The 21,208-nt window shown below is 40.4% G+C and overlaps 1 protein-coding gene across 3 annotated transcripts in view; it reads right to left on the bottom strand.

Annotated features, from left to right (window-relative positions):
* Window positions 1-21,208, bottom strand: part of ADCY8 (adenylate cyclase 8) — a 279,438-nt gene that overhangs the window by 62,506 nt on the left and 195,724 nt on the right. For 2 of the 3 annotated variants that reach the window (XM_075825719.1, XM_075825720.1), the window contains 2 exons: window positions 11,642-11,839; window positions 2,708-2,808 (listed from right to left, as the gene is read on the bottom strand). In XM_075825719.1, coding sequence (XP_075681834.1) covers window positions 2,708-2,808; window positions 11,642-11,839 — 299 coding nt within the window. The remainder of the gene's footprint in view (window positions 1-2,707; window positions 2,809-11,641; window positions 11,840-21,208) is intronic. The other variant, XM_075825721.1, reaches the window with a different exon arrangement.

Below are 21,208 nucleotides of genomic sequence, written 5' to 3'. Positions count from 1 at the left end.
TTTTTAAAGGGCAATTTAAAGTTACAATTACATAATTTGGGAGATGATAAACAATGAAGAGTCTGAATTCCCCATCATTACACCTAATGTCAGCTAATTTCTCTTTTACAGTAGCTCGGACATGTTTATTGAAGTTCAAAAAACTTTTGTAGGCAAAAGTATACATTACCTAAATGCAGACCCCGCTATGGCTTTTTTGGACAGGGAGCCTTATCTCATCTCAGTCAACAGTGTGAACAGACACCAGACTCCCCCATTCCACAGGAATGGCAATATTATTGAGCAAGAAAAAAGGAAAAGAGTCTTGGAAGGGTCAAGAAGGGGGGGGGAAGGGCGAATAAGTGCTGGGTCCCTTCTCCCTATGTAAAGCATTAACCAGTACCAGAAAAAGGGGACATCAGATTTCGTGTTTGCCAAGCAGTGCTATGTCCTCCATTTATGTGCTAAAATCTTCCCCGATCCTGCTTAAAGATTCCTAGTTCTATGGACATATAAATATAAAAAATAATACTACAAACTCCCGGACTTACGATCACATAATAAGTGTTATGTTGTTAAATAAAGGTGCAACACCACGAATGGAGATATCACAATGTGTAGTACTGAAAGTTAAGATGGTGCAGCTCCAAGTATCACAAATGTTACATGTCAAATTTTACTCCACTAAATCTATAATACAACATGAACCTTTTATTGTAAGCAGTGATGTCAGAAAACATAGGTGAATGGTTCCAATTTTTAAGTATCAGAAAGTACTAATTCTCCTTGTGGAGATCCAGCTGGTAGTAGCAATGCTTGATGGGAAAAAAGTATGCAAAATAGCTCTCCTCCAGAAGGAAGAAAACTGTCTCTCTGGTGCCACCTATAGGTCAATGCCTGACATCTTATAGAGCCTTGGAAACATGACTTGTGTGCCCAAGGGGCAACTTTCAACAAAAAATTTAATAGATGAAGAATAAAAATAGAGAAAAACAAAACAATAACAATATAATGCAGGCTTAGGGATTAGAACAAGATAAATAATGTAATGTAGTGAGTGTCAACTTTTTCATAATGATCCATTCTAAATGTAAACTGCAAAGGTGGACATATCCTTTAAATAGAACTAGATAAGCTTTGCTGACATCACATGTCATTAACAAAACCAGTGTGGCCAACCACGAAACACTGGTAAAGTAAGAAGTTGAAGTGATCTCATTCAAAAGTGAAGAAACAGCAAAATGATCAGCCAAAGATTATATTAGTCAAATATACCAAATGAAATGTAGGTGGGGTTAACTTAGTCATCCGGTTCTACCCTTAGTATCCCATGGCCACCTATGTGACAACCTGTCTGTCACAGATACAGATTTCTTGTGATAGCTAAAGGGGTTCTACTCTTTGGATAATCGTTTTTTCTTAGAAAAGTCCCCGGCAATAAACTGATCACAGATTGCCCCGCTATTGGGACTGCCAGTAATCAGCTGTAATTTGTGGAAGAAACCTACAGAAGTGTTACATTTCCCCACAGCACCACCACAGGGGAAATTAAGCATTACACTACTGTATATTTATTTAAATCAATGAGCTGTTTATGTAATACATGGGGGTCAGGGCCTTCCTAAGCCAGAGACACTGTTATGTTGCTCTGATTAGGGGCAATTGATAATCTATTGGGACTGCCACATTGTCCCTCAACATAAATTGTACATGTCGGTTGGCGAGACCCTATTGCTCACAAATAGCATGAAACATTGGTTCAATGGAGTCGAGGCTGATTGCTCAATTCAAATAAATAAGCAACCACATAATACATGGTTACACCTGGTCCCCCAGAGCCGTGGCTCTAGCTAATAAAGAGGGGTCTGTAATGGGACATATGGACAAGATCAATCATTTTAAAAATCTTCAGTGTTCTCTTAAATAAAGAATGTCCTAACCATGATGAGTTTGCAAACAACTCACCAAGTCTTAGCTTCCCTTACTATTGCAAGTGTGAGATGGGGTAGTCGAATACATGGGGATAACCGCAGCTAAATTTTCAGGTAATGAGTTAGGGTATGTTCGCACGCTTAACAAAAAACGGCTGAAAATACGGAGCTGTTTTCAAGGGAAAACAGCTCCTGATTTTCAGCCGTTTTTTAATCAACTAGCGTTTTTTACGGCCGTTTTTGGAGAAGTTTTTCTATTGAGTCAATGAAAAACGGTTTAAAAAACGGCTCAAAAATTGACATGCACTTCTTTTTACGGGGCATCTTTTTACGCGCCGTTATTTGAAAATGAGGCGTAAAATAATGCCGCGTCGGAACAGAACGCCGTATTTCCCATTGAAATCAATGGGCAGATGTTTGTAGGCGTCCTGTTTCCGATTTTTCAGCCGTTTTTTGGGACGTTTACGACCTGAAAAACGGATGAAAATAGCCTGTGTGAACATAACCTTAGGTCAAATAGCGTGTTAATTCGCAAATGGTACTGCTGGTATTACTCGCAAAACAGCGCTACTATTAAAAATCATGTAAATTGCCATCTGGTTTTGCAGGAAAAAATTTGATATTATCGGCAAAATTGTGTGGCCCATTAACAAGCTATTTGAATACCCCACCCATCGCTTACGGGCGTCCGCATATGGCCACCGCAACATAACGTATTATAACGTTTGTTACCGCTTAACAAGTAACACTATTAACGTTGTAATTAGAAGAAGGACAGACATAGAAAAAAGAATTACCTTGATGAAGGAAGCAGGCTTTGGATTGTAGTGATAAAAATTAGGACTATAAATGCACACACCAGGTTTGATTTGAAGACTTCATCCCTCATTTGAGAATACTGAAATATAAAAAATAAAAAATCTGAATATCACAGAATGTATCACACACTATTTGTGTCCATCAACAAAACAACACAATTACAGAACAACAACGCAAAGGCTCCCAACTTTTTACACCTAACTAGGGTACTTACGAAGATCCTTCACAAGGTAGGGAGACTTTGTAGCAGTGCTCCCTGGGAAAAATATGCAAAATAGCTCTTCTCCAAGAAGAAGAAAACAGTATCTCCAGTGCCATCTATAGGTGGTTACCCCGTAAATCAAAGTTTTACATTTATTTATAGGGTAGTCACTTAAAGGTGGTACTAGAGAGATAGTTTTCTTCTGAGTGGATCAGAACTATTTTGCTTGCCATTGAAATGAACTGTAAGTTGTACGTGGCAATGACTTTTATGGATTTTGACTTGGCCATTACAGAAAAAGTTTCATCCTGATGCAGACAATCCCCCATCATCCAATGCATTTCTTAGATATATTGGCATCCCAAAATACACCAATATAAATCCGGCAAAAAAAACAACACCTATGAAATTAGAGATACAGTAAGCCCTATAGACTGCTATAGGTGCCATATTACGGCTCTGTACAACTCGGAGGTAGTATGGAACATTATTACGCCATTGTGAATGAGCCCTAACCTCCCCAAAAATCAGAAATTTATGGTGCGACTGGTATTAACCCAAATATCTCACCCTCCTTGTTCCCCAAATGTCACACACATAGGGTTCTTGGAAGCTGGGATATGGGAAGTTAATTGCCAGGGTCCAAGTTGGAGCCAGTAGTAACTACCTTTTCCCTGTCTGAAAAAACGGGCAGCTCTGGAGGGTCAAAAAGACCATTGTTTTACTCTTTAGCCCCACATAGTCCCTATTTTGTTAGGAAAAGAGGATCACCATTGACTGTGACAATTTCACCAGTGGGAGGATCCTGCCAACATCTCCCCAAATCTCAGCTTCCTAGACCACCGCGAGTATGACATCATAGAGTCAAATATTGGGGTTGACTGCAGTCACACCTGAACTGAGTGAAGTCCGTTCCCTAAAAAATTTCAACCATTTAATAATGACCTTTAGGGGATGGATAAATATGCTAAAAAATATAATTAAAAATAATAATAAAATAGGCAGCAATTACGCAGCAAACATTTTTTTAAAGGGGAAGTAACAGTTTTGAGTTTCTTCGACTTCAATTTATAATATGGAGCAGAGAAAAATATACTGTAACAGGAAGGTAGGAGTCAAACCCTCAAACCTTTTATTACTGAAGGAAAATTTCGAGCGTGTTATATTTATCTATAATCATTGAGTAATTTCAACCATTATTCCACATCAGAAGATGTGTGCGCCAGAAAACACTATAATCAACCCCCTGGGAAGGGTTAACCTCAACTCGGCGCTGCTGAGCTGGATGTGCGGATCATGAACGTCCGCGTTATACAGGCCATTGCTAGAGGAAGAGATTGTGAACCATTAATGGCCACCATACATTTTAAGTTGTTTCTTATCCTACAAACCTGGGCGCTCGGCCGATCATGTTTATTCATGGTCTATGTACAAGCTTTCCACCGGAATGGTAAAACTTGCAGAATTCTAAGGCCTCATGCGCACGACGGCCCGAGGAGTGTCACCCGCCGGCCGTCCGCTGTCACGGACTGTGCACAAACAGGGTGCGCATTGACTTTAAGGAGCCCAGACCGCAAATGTGGCCCGTAAAATGAGTTGTCCAATTTTTTGGCAGTCTGAGTTCCCGGCCAATGCACGGACCGTGGGAACCATGATCACGTGCATTGGCCCATAGGATAGAATGTGTCCTGTACTATCCGGAATTTGCAGAGAGTACACGGCCGTAAAAATACAGTCGTGTGCATGAGGCCTAAGATGGGAATAGCCCATAAAGCCTCCTTCACACACACTGTTTTTTTTTATCATTGTTTTTATATGCATGTAAAAACTTGTATTTAATGGAGTTTTTTTATATGCGTTTTTGGTGGTATTTTTTTTATTTAGTTTTATTTTGTACAGGAATTTTCCCTTACGTTTTAAAATCCTATAGAAAAACCTATAAAAAATATATAACAAAAGCATGCGACGTAAATCGGTACTGTGTGAACAAGGCCTAAATGATTTTTCCTGTAGCAAAAAATAAAAGGTAGTGACTTAGGCTTCATTCAGACGAACGGGAATTACGTCCGTGCAACGCACGGACCTATATTAGTCTATGGGGCCGTGCGGACATGTGCGTGATTTTTACTCAGCGTTCGTCCGACATGTCCGTTTTTTCAGCGTTTTGCGCGAATCACGCACCCATTGAAGTCAATGGGTGCGTGAAAACCAAGCATGCCGCACGCCAGCACTTCCGTGCGAACTGCGTGATTCGCGCAACAGCTGTCAAAAGGATGAATGAAAACAGAAAAGCACCACGTGCTTTTTTGTTTACAAACATCCAAATGGAGTGTCATAATGATGGCGGCTGCAAGAAAATCACGCAGCCGCGTATCATACACTGATGACACACGGAGCTGTTTAGTGTTTTTTGCGCACGCAAAATGCCACATTTTTGCGTGCGCAAAAACGCCACGCTCGTGTGAACCCAGCCTAATTCTGCAGTTTTCTACGGGCTCGTCCACACACAACGAAATTGCTGCAGAAAAAAACGCAGCAATTCCGCATCGTGTGGACGAGCCCTATGACTTCTTTCACACTAGCGTTACTATACGTTTACCTCTTATCCGTCAGAGGATCGAAAGATTAAACGGAAAGCAACGGTTCCGTTAGAATTACCATCGATCTCAATAGTAATTCTTTTGTTTCAGGTGCTTTCCGTTTGTCTCCGTTCGCTAAGTTTCCGCTTTTTTTTGACGGTAGCAAAAGTGCAGTCTGCAGAACTTTTGTTTCTGTGAAAAAAACGGAAACCTAGCGAACGGAGACAAACGGAAACAAAATAATTACCATTGAAATCAATGGTAATTCTAAAGGAACCGTTGCTTTCCGTTTAATGTTTCAATCGTCTCTTCCTCTGACGGAACGGAGCTAAACGTATACTATCGCTGGTGTGAACTAAGCCTATTATACTTTTTGTATACATTTCTTGCATTTTTCAAGATCTCTGCTTGTAGTCAGCGGAAGGGAACTTTCATTATTTGCTTCCATGGGATGAAACTCAGTCCTGGTCATGTGATGATCACACAGGTGCAGGGTTGTTACAGTACAGTTATCAGAGCTCTCTCTTGTAACGAGCTGTGCACCTGTGTGTCCATCACAAGACCAGATCATGTGGTAGTAAATAATTAGGCTATGTGCACGCGCTTAACAAAAAACGTCTGAAAATACGGAGCTGTTTTCAAGGGAAAACAGCTCCTGATTTTCAGACGTTTTTTAGCAACTCGTGTCTTTCGCAGCGTTTTTTACGGCCGTTTTTGGAGCAGTTTTCAATAGACTATGAAAAACGGCTCCAAAAACGTCCCAAGAAGTGTCCTGTACTTCTTTTGATGAGCCGTCATTTTACGCGCCGTATTTTGACAGCGACGCGTAAAATGAAGGCTCGTGGGAACAGAACACCGTAAAACCCATTGAAAGCAATGGGCAGATGTTTGTAGGCGTATTAGGGGCGTTTTTTAAGGCGTATTTCGAGGCGTAAAACGCCCGAATTACGTCTGAAAATAGGCAGTGTGAACACACCCTTAGGCTGGATTCACACGAGCGTGTGCATTTTGCGCGCGCAAAAGGTCCATAAAAGCTCCGTGTGTCAGCAGCATATAATGGGCGGCTGCGTGATTTTCACGCAGCCGCCATCATTATGACACTCGTGGTGCTTTTCTGTTTTCATTCATAGTTTTGACTGCTGTAGCACGCATTACGCGCGGAACACGGAAGTGCGTCTGTGTGCCGTGCACAATTTGATTTCAATGGGTGCGTGATGCGCGAAAAACGGGCAAATATAGGACATGTCGTGCGTTTTACGCAGCGGACACACGCTGCGTGAAAATCACTGACAGTCTGAACAGCCCCATTGACTACAGGGTCCGTGCGACGCGCGTGAAAATCACGCGCTTTGCACGGACGGATTATACGTTCATCTGAATAAGCCCTTAGGGTGAGCCAGATATTTTCTACCACAGATTTTACAACAGATCCACGACAAAGCCGCGACGAATGTATTACATGCAGATTTTGATGCAGATTTTATTACGGTAATCGGCACAATTGACATGCTGCGGAGTTAAAAATATGCGACATACCCTCAGTTCCGCATAGATATTTTTTCTCTACATTTGGTGGGGACTTCAGAGCCCTATCCACATGTATTGTACTGTAAATTTATGAGAAATCTGCACCAAAAATCCATGGCAAATCTGCAGCATGTGAATTCATCCTTAAAGGGAGACAACCCCCTTCAGAATGTGGCAGTGATAAGCCGATCGCCCAGGTCCAGCTCCCCCAGCACACAGCAGATTTTGCCGGGGAAGCCGTTGCAGTGGTCACTGCAGGGTAAATGTAGTATTACACGGCGACCATTCAGATCAATGACCATCCTTGTTATACAAGTACGGCTCAAGTCTGCCAGAACTGGAGCCACTCGTACACAGTGGCACTCCGTTCTGGCTCATAAAGGGGGGATCCGAGAGAGGGACCCCCTCTATGATGTACATATGCTCTAAAAGGGCATATGGACAGGGGTTACGTTTACGAGACAACCCCTTTAAGGTTCCCATTCACTGACTACAAGAAGAGATCTTGAAAGTTCTTAGCTCTATAATGGTTTGGGGTATCCCAGAAAAAAGCAACAGCAACAACCGTCATATTTACAGGAGGCACGGGAAACTTGTAAGAGTTACTTAGGTGGGTAAAATATTAGTAGGGTTTTTCCCATTGTGAAGAGGTTGGGAACCACTGCTCTAAACATTAAAAAAAGTTGGGTTCATTTATGCATTCTGTACTATATTATGTCATTTTTATTTGTTTAGCATGGTTTCACTTTCTTTAATAACGTCTGGGGTCCATTCTTCCGATACAGAGTTCCATATGTCTTGTTGATTCCCGTTACACAGCCGTAAAGTTAAACAATATAATTCTGGCTACCTGCAGCCACCAGTAGGGGGAGCTTAGGAGCTTACTGTATACAGATTTATCATTGGGCGCTGTATTAATGCGTATGCCGGAGCTCCCTCTAGTGGTGAATTGTCTCGCTCTAGACAGAATTTTATTATTGAACTCTATTTCGAGCTCTGTAACAAAAACAAACCGTGCTCCATTCCCTATAAAAGATATATAAGAAAACAAAACCAAATCTGTTATGCAAAATTACAACTAAGAGGATGGAACTGAGCAAACTTTCAATAAAAAAAAAATAGATGTATGTACATGCCACCGGGGAGTCTGGGTTTGGAGACTGTAATTTTGGGCCTCCTGTGGAGTAATTATTGTTTTGTCTGGAAGTTTTTACTTATTTGGGTTGCAATAAAGACTAAAAGCTGGGTTTACATGTGGCGATCCGAAAGAAACTAGCATAAGGCTACATAATAATACCAATAATAATAATAATTATAAGTTTACTTCGTTGTACTGGTTTTTTTTTTATAGGGTATGTTCACACGCATCCGTTCCGATTCCGTTCCGGGCCGTGTTGCCATTTTTGACCCGTTTTGCATCCGTTTTTTTCCCTGTCCGTTTTAAAATCCGATTAATATAATTTGTAATGTTTTTGCCACACACGTCCCTCTGTAGATACTGCCACACAGCCCCCTTTAGGTAATGCCACACAGCCCCCTTTAGGTAATGCCACACAGCCCCCTTTAGGTAATGCCACACAGCCCCCTTTAGGTAATGCCACACAGCCCCCTTTAGGTAATGCCACACAGGCCCCTGTAGGTAATGCCACACTGCCCCCTGTAGGTAATGCCACACTGCCCCCTGTAGGTAATGCCACACAGCCCCCTGTAGGTAATGCCACACAGCCCCATAGGTAATGCCACACAGCCCCCCATAGGTAATGCCACACATTGCCCTTATGCACACGACAGGGTTTCCCGGCCGTGTTCAGGCCGTTCAAAAAACGTCCGTCACATGTCTGCAGTAGGAACAATAGACCCCTAATGGGGCTATTCACACGACCGATTTTTTTGACAGCCCGGGAAACCCGGCCGTTAAAAAATGGAACGTGCCCTATTTTCGGCCGTTCTCCCGGCCGCCCGGCTCCCATAGAAGTCTATGGGGCCGGGTAATACACGGCCATCACTTGAATGTGTCCTGAGTGACAGCCGTGTCTTCCGTCGCGCGCTCTCTCTCCTTCTCCTCCTCACAGTGCAAAGTGCATGTGAGGAGGAGGAGGAGGGTATTTTTTTGCTCCCTGTAGGAGTGGAATCCCCAATCCCCGGCCACAGTTTCGGCAACGCTGTGGCCGGGGATTGGGGATTCCGCTCCAGCAGAAGTCCCTGCCTTCACTGTCCTTATATGGACACAGTGAAGACGTCAGGGACTTCTGAAGCGGAATCCCCAGCGCTGTGGCCGGGGATTCCGATCCAGGAGATATATGGACAGTGAAGTGAGGGAATTCTCCTGGAGCCGTCCCCTACAGGAAAGTAGGGGGGGGGGGGTGACATCTATGGGGGGTGACTATGTACAAGGAGTCTATGCAGCACTACCTTCAGGGGAGCTGTGTGGCACTACCTTCAGGGGGGGTGTGTGGCATTACCTACAGGGGGCTGTGTGGCATTACCTACAGGGGGGCTGTGTGGCATTGCTTACAGGGGAGCTGTGTGGCATTACCTACAGGGGGGCTGTGTGGCATTGCTTACAGGGGGGCTATGTGGCATTACCTACAGGGGTGCTGTGTGGCATTACCTACAGGGGGGCTGTGTGGCATTACCTACAGGGGGGGGGGTGTGGCATTACCTACAGGGGGGCTGTGTGGCATTACTTACAGGGGGGCTGTGTGGAATTGCTTACAGCGGGGCTGTGTGGCATTACCTACAGAGGGGCTGTGTGGCATTACCTACAGGGGGTCTGTGTGGCACTACCTACAAGGGGGTCTTTGTGGCATTACCTAAAAGGGGGGCTGTGTGGCACTACCTACAGGGTGGGCTGTGGCAGTATTTACAGAGGGCAGTGTGTGGCTTTATCTACAGAGGGACGTGTGTGGCAAAAAATTGACAAATTAAATTCATCCGATTATAAACGGACAGGGAAAAAAACGGATGCAAAACGGGTCCAAATCGTGCATTAAAAACGGCAACACGGCCCGGAATGGAATCAGAACGGATGCAAAGCGAATGCAAAACGGCCGGAAAAAACGGCTCAAAACGGCTGTTTTTTCAACCGACACTCGGACCCCGTCGTGTGAATAAGGCCTTAGATTCAGACCTGAGGGGGCGGGGCATGACACACAGATTCTCCCTTCGGTGTTCTTTGAATTCTTGTCATCCTCCGTCCCTCAGGCACTGCACTAGGCATAATACAGTGTATTCGTTTTGGCCGGAGTGTTCCTTTAAGTTTTGTCAAGAGCCTTGAAAACATCACAAACTGTAATTGGGAAATGCAGGTTCTCCACACAGCCTGATGCCTTAGACAAGTGTCTTGAAATGTGAGAACAAGGGAATAGCAAAGGGGTAAATATTTTAGAAAACAACATGAACTATAGAAAAACAAAATTTTTGAATAACATTTTTACAGTTTAAAGCCACACAAATTCTTTATTTATCTTGTACTGATCTTGAGTTACATTATGTTTTATACTCCAATCACAACAAGAGCTGCATTTACAATTCTACTGGTTTCCTTTTACCAGCAGTCCATTGTGGGAGGTCCAATGACGTTTACACAATTCGAGCAAAGTTCTTTTTGTTTTCAGATATCCATACATTTTCGTATATTTAATCCAACCCACCAGGAAATGTGAACCACCCATCTACTGCCATCGAAAATTCTAATGCCCCCTTTACAAATGGTAAATGAAGTATGACTTGACTGTGGAGCGTAGAAAAACTGCAGTCTGTTTCCAAGTTCAACCTGCAAAATTTTTTAAACCAGTTCTGGATGTGAATTGATAAAAAAACCCATTAAAAGGAACACTCCAGGAAACTGATACACTGTGTTCTGCCTAGTGCATATCTTGAGGGGGCGGAGCATGACACAGGGAGTCTTCTTTGATGTTTTTTGAATCCTTGTGTCATGCAACTTCCTCTCAGGCCCTGCACCTTTCATAACACATTGTATCAGTTTCGCCAGGAGTGTTCCTTTAAGTAACTCAAGATAAGTCAAGCAAATGTCTAACTAAACATTGTATATAAATTTAAAGGGAACCAGTCACTATATCAGGCCACTCTAAATTAGAGCATCAGTATGATACCTTGATAGAGTAATAGTTGTGAGTGTAATTAAACCCACTAAATAGCCGCCCCGGAGGGCTGAAAAGAAAGCACTTCCTGTTTCTGTGGAGTCACATGATAACTCTCAGCCAGTCTGCAACTCTGAAAAGGATCAGGTGGCTCAGACTCTACGACTGCTTACAGCACATGATCCTTTTCAGAGCTGTTGATTGGCTAAGAGGGATCATGTGACTCCACAGAACCAGGAAGTGCTTTCTTTCCTGCCCCCTGTTAGGTACTTTTGGGGGCTGTTTAGTTCATACAATTACACTCACTGTTATAATTCTATAATTACACTGATGAACTAATATAAAATGGGCATTATAATGGCGGGTTCACTTTAAAAGGAGGGGCTAGGCTTTATAACAACATGGAATTTTCAAAAATTCTTATAATTTTTTTATTTTTATTTTTTTTAAATAAAGACCCATTACATAGATGATATGGTCTTGCTACCGAGACTCAGCTACCTTATGCTCCAGGCTGGAGTCTTTAAACATCAGTGAGAAAGGCTTGATATGCTCTCTTCTCAACTTATCTCCACTCCGTAAGTCGATGGTGTGTTCTATTCGCTTGTTAATCTCCTCAGGACCAGACTGGACATGCAAAGCTTGTGCAAGATGGTTTGGAAGCAGATTTATTGAATTTCTTGTTAGCGCAGCCAGAGTCTAGGGGAAAGCACATGCAAAAAAATAAAACCTGCTAGTCCCCTGGGGTTAAAAATGCAAAATTTAAGGTCATGTTGGCATTGCAAGTCAAAACAGCATTCCATGCAATATAAAAAAAGAGCACAATAAGTCTTATGTCATGTGCACCCATCACCTATACACAGGGGCGGCTATTCTGTGGGGTGAGCCAATGTTCATGAGAAAGCAGAACTAGTAGAGTAACTGAAGACCAAAGTCCGAGTATTGACTCATCCTACAACATGTCTCATCGTGCATATATAGTAAATGGATACATTTTAATAACATGTTACATGGATGAGGTCAAGGACCAAACCTATAGCAACCAATCTAATGGTATAGCTTGGAGTAGGGCAGTGGTCTCCAGCCTGTGGGTCCAGAGGTTGAGGGACAATGGAGTAGAGTAAAGCTGCCCATATACTTTAGATGGCTGTTGGCCAAACGCTTTTCCTCCCGAACCCCCCATATACATGCACGCTCTGCTCAGCTGATGTGGAGTGGGGAATAAGCCGCTGCCAGACATCTTGAATTCCAACATGCCCGATCCTTCTTTCTGCCGACGTCTGGTGTCGGAGTAGGGTTGAGACACCCCTATATACATTAGATAGTTAATTGGTTCTGCCGAAATCGGTGGATTCAGACGTCTTTCCTCTAATGTATATCGGCACCCTAGCTCTTGGTGCGTGTAGATCTCAAAAATATTGAATCCCATTGGTTGTATAAGATACAAAACATCAGTTTGCACCATGTTATTAAACGAGTCATCGGAAGCTTATAAAGCCCCGTCCTCACTAACGTAATACAATGAGTTCTACAGTCCTTGCATACAACAGGTTCATCACATGGACTAATGAAAGACAACGGCCTTGTTGACTACATGAAGTTGCTTTACTACAATGTCTACACAAAAGGCTACTAATAAGTGCAATCTGCACAACAAAGAGTTAAAATGGGCATAGGTGTGCCAATAGTACGGCCAGCCAACTGAGAGAGGATGGTCTCCAATGTTCCTATATCTTATTGTAGCAAAATGATCATTTCTGATGGCTGAGTCGAGTTGTCACTATAACTGTAGTGCCTTGAAGTCCCTTAACGGGGTTTTCCACTTTCTGACAACTGATGACCTATCAAACGGATAGGTCATCAGTATATGATCGGTGCGTGTCCGACACCCGGACCCCGCACCGATCTGCTACTCCGGCTGTCTCCGTGCATGGATGTTTGGAACGGTATGCAGTAGTTGGAGCCATCAGCTTCTGACTATATTGTCCGATGCCCGGAGGCAACCGGAGTGGCGAATCGGTGCGAGGTCCGGGTGTCAGACACGCACTGATCATATGACCTATCCAGTGGATAGGTCATCAGCTGTCAGAATGTGGAAAACCCCTTTAATGCCAAGAGAGTTAATGGAAGTTAGACCTTCATTGAGTAAAGGTCCTTTTACACGACCAATTATCGGACATAACGCTCGTTCATCGGCTGATCGTATCGTTTATGCAGTCGAAAATATTATAGTTGTCGGCAACACATCTCATTGTGTAAAGAGAAAGACGCGCTGCAGACATGTTGGAAATGTATGGGGACGAGTGATTGTAGTAATGAGCGCTCGTCCCCAGCCATAGCTCCTTGTGAAAGGAGCAAACGAGTGCCGATCATCGAGCTGTCTAGTTGATTGGTGCTCGTTTACACGGTCCACGTCGGGCCGAGTAATAAGACCCTTACTGTAGTACAATTACATCTTCTAATAATATTAAGACCCCTTGCTATAAGCCCTATAGTAGCATGTTGAGTTATTAGAGAGGTCCTCGCATATTAGGTTAGATCTGAGGGTGGCTCATTGCCCTTGATGACCACAAGTATCCATTGAAAACAACAGACCCCTATTGGTTTGAATGGGTATCTTGCCCTTCAAATAAAATGAGGTCTTAAACTGGATTTCCCCCATTAATTATAGGGATTTTTATCGTTAGACCACCCTGATAAGCATGTCTCAGAGCGGCCTTACAATTTAGAGGAGAACACCTAACTAGGTATTCTAAACCAGTCACATGTATGACTTATCCTGTTGACATGCCATAAATCTCTAACAGGTGGTGACCCCCTTCCTGAACCACCCCTCCACCTATTTGGACAACACTGTATGCAATAAGAGCTACAAGTAGGTCCTATAGAGTTTATTGGAGAAAATTGCTTTTTTAGGCATCTTCTCCCTCTAGGTGGCTTGTCTTGCAAAAATGGGGTTAAGGGACCCTATTTTCCTGATAGGTGGCATTCCCAGTGATGGGAAATGCCATAAATACAGATGTGTCCTTCCTTACGCCTCCTCTTATCTGAACTCATCCTGAGATGTGTGACGTGAGATGACCGTCTTTAATAAAGAAAAACATAATTTCACGATACTCTGTCACGAGATGTCTATGCTATGTGTGTCTATGTTTGACCACCCAGGGGTTATGATGTGAGTTGTAGCCTGTCAAGTGTTTTGCTAGCATGTCGATATATTGTAGTCACATTTGTTTAATGAAGACATGGAGTCCTTAACCAAATTCAAGCAAATGTACGTGTGAACACATCTGTGACTGGTGGGAATACCCCTTTAAACTGTAATAGACAAAGCACCCGATTTTGGTGGAATGAAAAGTTATACCATACCATCCAATCAGATTTCAACCCAGAAATGTGTGAACTGATTGGTTGCTACGGGTGACACCCCCCCCCCTATTGCTGTTTGCCCTTGTTTACTTAAATTTTGTAACATAATATCCATTCCTTGGTAAATAACTGAGCTCGTCCTATCCCAATCAGCCCGGGATTGTTCATTGATATTCAAAAATGTAATTCTTCCATTTGCTGCATTATTCTGATTCACATTCATTAACTCTCGCCGCTTAGTGACATATGTTACAAATTTGAAAACGTCAATTTAACAAACTCATCTTTTGTTAGAAGATACAACGTTTCCAATGAGGACGAGATTTTCTTTCAACTCCCCCATTGTACTGTATGAAGCCACTGAACTAATCTAATTGCAGCACTAAATTACATTACTGCCAAAAAGCCAATGCAAGATAAGTTATCAATTAACCTCTAGAAAATCCTCCTTTCCAGCAGTGACTACAGGGAAAATGGATGTAAAATAGACATTATTGGACATTAGACTGGAAATTGGACGTATTTTCCCGAAGTGGTATGGTATGGAAGGATGCCGCATTTTCACAGTATTTTAAAGGAGTTGTACAGAATTAGAGGAAATAGGATTTTACAGCCATTTCTACATGGATATTCAAAGTAAGCACACCTGCTTCATCAGGTCTAGGGTCACGTCTATTTAATAATGTGTGTCGTTTGTATTGTGAAATCTGGTGATAGATCCCCTTTAACTCTGATTATGTCAAAGTTGGCGCTACACTTTATATGCTTGGAAACTAAGGGGGAACACAGTTTTAACTGCATATTGAAATGCTGCAGCCATTTCTGTAAAGCAATCGTTGGAAGTCCCACTTTATGTCCCCACTAAGGCAATTTTTTGACATATGGTAATGATTTACCAGTTGGAGTTATCCCGAGAACAGCAGTGTGGGAATATGCAGGAATCAGTATTTTAAGTACATTTTGGGCCATAAACATTTTTTCTCAGGAATCAGGGCAGGAAAATTATTGACGCTAGAACTTTAGTGTTGCTTAGAAGTTAAAGAAGTTGTGTGAGATTAGAAAAATATGGCTATGTTCCCCACTGTACAGCACCCAAGAATGAGGGTCACCCAAGAATGAGGGACTTTCCACTACTTTTGTCTACGCGGCACATAATGAATGAATCTTATTTGTCCAGTGGATGCAGTATATATCCCCCCCCCCAAACACTGGATCTTGGGGGCTGTACAGTGGATGCACTTTTGGGTTGTTTTTTTCCAGTCCCCTGAATCTGGTCCCCACCCCTCCTGTGGTCTCTTTGTGCACACTGAGGTAATGTCCATAGTGATGACATATCAGGTGCCCATGGCGGGCAATAGCTGGTGGCAGGAGTATTCCATACATAGTGATCTCACTGTACAGACGGTATTGTTTTTTACAGGTGAAGGGAGATTTAAAGAAGGTTTTCTCTAAAAATAAATAATTTTAAAAAAGCGCAATAATAGTATCAGGGAAAGTTGTGTGACTTTCTGATATACTTCGTGTTTTAAATTTAATTTCTTTGTTTTCAAGATCTCTGCTTACTGTCAGCGTATAAACATATTCTTGTTTACATCCAGAGGCGGAAAACCTGTCGAGAACTTGACTAATGTTATAAGGATTACTCCAGGGATATGTACTGGAGCCATTACTATTTAACCTGTTTATAAGTTATGCAGATGTTTGATTATATAGTATAATTTAGTGATACTGTACAGAATTTATTATGCCTACAGGAAGACACAGATAACTAAAATGAAAATATTCCTAATTTATACCATAAATAGATCACTGTTGGGTGAGTCTACAAATGAAGTTGGATTTGGGTGCAATTATCCATAATAAACTAAATGATAGCACACAATGCCAATCTGCTGCATCAAAAGCTAATAAGATATTGTCTTGTAATTGGAAAGATATGGTTTCTTTAGTAAAAAGTATTATTTTACCCCTTCAAAAAAGCAATTGCAGCGGCCGCATGTTAAGTATGCAGTCCAGTTTTGGACACAGGTCCATAAATAAGATATCAGAGAGCTGGATAAACTTCAAGGAAAGACAACTAAATTAACAACAGGGTATGGAAGGTGTCTGTTATAAAGAAAGGTTGTCAAAAACAACATTTATTTATGCCAGAGAAAGCAAGACATTAAATAAAAGTAATTACTCATAACTCTATATAAATATCTATCTATCTATCTCATATCTATCTATCATCTATCTATCTAATATCTATCTATCTCATATCTATCTAGCTATCTATCTCATATCTATCTATCTATCTATCTATCTATCTCATATCTATCTATCTCATATCTATCTATCTCATATCTATCTATCTATCTATCTATCTCATATCTATCTCATATCTATCTATCTCATATCTATCTATCTATCTATCTATCTATCTATCTATCTATCTATCTATCTATCTATCTATCTATCTATCTATCTATCTATCTATCTCATATCTATCTATCTCATATCTATCTATCTATCTCATATCTATCTATCTATCTATCTATCTCATATCTATCTATCTATCTCATATCTATCTATCTATCTCATATCTATCTATCTATCTCATATCTATCTATCTATCTATCTATCTATCTATCTATCTATCTATCTATCTATCTATCTATCTATCTCATATCTATCTATCTATCTCATATCTATCTATCTATCTCATATCTATCTATCTATCTCATATCTATCTATCTATCTCATATCTATCTATCTATCTCATATCTATCTATCTATCTCATATCTATCTATCTATCTCATATCTATCTATCTATCTATCTATCTATCTATCTATCTCATATCTATCTATCTATCTCATATCTATCTATCTATCTCATATCTATCTATCTATCTCATATCTATCTATCTATCTCATATCTATCTATCTCATATCTATCTATCTCATATCTATCTATCTCATATCTATCTATCTCATATCTATCTATCTATCTCATATCTATCTATCTATCTCATATCTATCTATCTATCTATCTCATATCTATCTATCTCATATCTATCTATCTCATATCTATCTATCTCATATCTATCTATCTATCTATCTATCTATCTATCTATCTATCTATCTATCTATCTATCTATCTATCTATCTATCTATCTATCTATCTATGTAGATGGATGTAGATTTATTAACAAGGAGATCCCCAAAAGTATGTGTGAAATTCAGACTATAAAAGGTATAGACTACATCACCTGAAATAAGTATGTGGTGCTCTGCCTAGAAAAACTGCATCACAGTGAGGGTGGCAGGCAATTTGATAACTATATTGATTGCAATTTAAAGCAAGAATTAAAGTGAATGTCCAATATTTATCAGTGTGTTGTTTTTAGGTCCAACATTCTGTGCTGATTAATGTCTTAATTTATCTTTATCTTGTTTGTTTTGATGTAAAGACCTAAATCTCCTGCACAGACATAGAGTTAAAATCCTGGCTGCCTGCAGTCACCACTAGGGGGAGCTCAGTAGCTTACTGCATAATGTTTTATTATTGAGTTCAATGTATAGACAGTATGCTCTTAAGCTCCCTCTAGTGGCAGCTGCAGGCAACCTGCATTCAATTCTTTAACTCTATATCAGGAAAATAGAGCTCTCACCACTATAAAGATATATTATAAATATTATTCAGCACCAAATTAAGGACCTTATTCGATTAAGAAAAAAAAATGGCGTTTAAGGACAGACATTCACGTTGAGGTAGATCTCTATTTAACAGGCATTTTATAGACATAGCACCTGTTAGGTTTCCGTCTCTTCCCTAATCACAAAAGGTAAGAACAATAGAACATCATAGACCTCTATCATGAATAGACTGTAATACTTTATTTACCCTGTAGGGGAACTGCAGTAATTAAAAAAAAAAAAAATATTTGCCCCCTTCCACATGTTCCTTTAATAATGCATATATGTAAAATAAACGTTACATATTCAATGTTAAATGGTCTTTGAAAAATATGTAATATTTGTCCAGGGTCTGAGGCAGCAGGTCATCCCCCATACCATCACATTACTACCACCACCACTACGTGTGACTACTTCTATAATGTTCTTACTGTGAAACCATGAATTTCATACATGATGGGACCTTTGTTGTCCAGAGCTTCACTTTTAACTTTTTTAAAAAAAATTTTCAAGTGGTTGTTTGAGATAAAAAAAAACGATTGCTTTTTTTCCCCAAACAGCGCCACCCTTGTCTATGTTTGGTGTCTGGTATTGCAGCTCAGCCCGACTCAAATGAATAAGTAAACAATATGTAGACTTTATTTACCTTCCTCCTACATAAATAGATGTATATACTGTAATTTATCTTGACACCATTTACGAACTTGGTACAGTACTGCCACAAAACTATAGGTGGCACTATTGCTGCAGCTGTCTAATGATTTCCAATAACAGTTCAACTATTGCAGCTCCGCTATTACCTCCATGTTTATTTATCGCATAAGAAAAGGGGGTTATTATTATTATTTTTATTATTATTAATATTGATATTATTATTATTATTATTGATACCATCATTGTTTTGGCTATTGAGTGAATAATAATGATAAGAGAGAGAAGGATACATCATGTGGTAACATGACATCAGTAGGGTCGGCAGCACGCACACACCACATCACCACATACACTAGATTGAAGCACATTATAAGACATTCAGCATAAGAACTGGGTTTTGAATTATCAGCCTTGTTTTGGTGATGGGTTAATATTACATAGTCATTTCCACTAGTTCCCTATATCTAAGCTTTCTATATTACATATCAGTGTACCAAATCTCTTTATTAAGCGAATATACCACAAATGTGTAATGTGGGAATAACCATATAATATAGATATAAGAAAGATAGATCAATAGAAAGATACGAAAAAGATCAAATACTTAAACAGATATGAGATAGATAAATATTAGATAGATAGATAGATAGATAGATAAATATGAGATAGATAGATAGATAGATAGATAGATAAATATGAGATAGATAGATAGATAGATAGATAGATAGATAGATAGATAGATAGATAGATAGATAGATAGATAGATATGAGATAGATAGATAGATAGATAGATTGATATTAGATAGATGGATAGATAGATAGATAGATAGATAGATAGATAGATAGATAGATAGATAGATAGATAGATAGATATGAGATAGATGGATAGATAGATAGATAGATAGATAGATAGATAGATCACATTTTGGTTCTTGGTTGTATTTCTCCTGTAGGCTATAAAGCTGAGATCTCAGGCTATCAGTCAGGAGTTCTGTGACACGCGATACAATGTACCAGGTGACTGGTGTGACAGCTGAACAGGCCGCCAGTTGCATGCCATCACTCCCTGTCTCTGTAGACCTGTTATGTAATACGTTCAGGATGCCGTAATCCAATTTAGCACGGCCACGCTGTAATCAGACAAAGCCACTCGTGACCTAATGGCTGAACCAGCGTCTTACTATTTATAGCACTTAAACAATCAGTATAAATAGTGACACCAAATGTCCGTGTCCTGGACACGATACGGAAAGGTGCAATTATTATACTGAAAACGAGAAGTAGACCAGACGACACTGAGATACTCTATAATATACTTGACTCTTATAAGGAGTGTAGAACCAGTTTAAAATCTACTATTAATGAATTCTGAGTTAATATATAAGAGGGGGGGGTCCTCTCTTCCAAACCTTTATCTGGTATCCAGAGCAGAAAGTGACTACAAAGAGAGTCTCTAACTCTGGAGGACCCGGCACGTCTGTGCATTACATGGGCAGCCCATTCTTTTCAATTGGAAGCGTGTAATGCTTAATTTTGCCTGTGGTAGTGCTGCAGGGAAACTGAACACCTGCTGCCGGGTTTTCCCATATATTCTAGTTGATCGCTGGAGGTCCCACTCTGTGATTGCCATTGGAAAACCCATGTAACAAAAAGAGTTCGTCTCTTTAATGACCTTTCCATCAAACAATTTTGGCCTCCTCTTTTGCTCACTAGTGACTGATACCAAGATACAGTATACAAATTTACACTAGGTAGAAAAAATGGTGGGAATTAACTGGAATGGGCAATACAGCTACTTATAGATCCCTCCTCCTTATTAATTATTTAAGGTAAATGTCTGCAACTTTCTAAGATACTTTCTGTTTCAATTATTACCCATTTTCAAGATCTCTGTTTGCTGTTAGTGAATAGAAAAATTCTTAAGATGCCGAACTTAAAAAACCTGCACTAAACAAATGCTTCTCATAGCTGAGGATTTGTTACACTGTATTAGACTAAGCAAGTCTCTTTGAGAAAAATATATCAGCGGCACAAAACTCACTCTGTCACCAGAGTTTGCTACAATGTACAGATGTAGCCATGCTTATCTTGACCGATAACTTGCTGCATTGTGATATCACACAACAAAAGCCATTGAAAAAGTACAGTTAATTTTTTTTTATATTGTGTATTTAATGCATTAAGAGTCAAGATAAAGATGGCTACTTCTGTATCAGTGCAGATGAATTTGTACCATCCTGAAGTCTAGATTGTTTTGTTTGCAGGGGACTATCTAAAATGCACAAATGTAGCAAACCATTAGTATTAAGTCTGTACTGGTTTTGAGCCTCTGGATGTAAACATGAATGTTGCCATTCAATGACAGC

This window comes from Rhinoderma darwinii, chromosome 5 (genome assembly GCF_050947455.1).
Source record: "Rhinoderma darwinii isolate aRhiDar2 chromosome 5, aRhiDar2.hap1, whole genome shotgun sequence".
NCBI classification, from domain to species: domain Eukaryota; kingdom Metazoa; phylum Chordata; class Amphibia; order Anura; family Rhinodermatidae; genus Rhinoderma; species Rhinoderma darwinii.
Note: the sequence above shows the minus strand (reverse complement) of the source record. Positions and strands in the feature narration are given on the sequence as shown.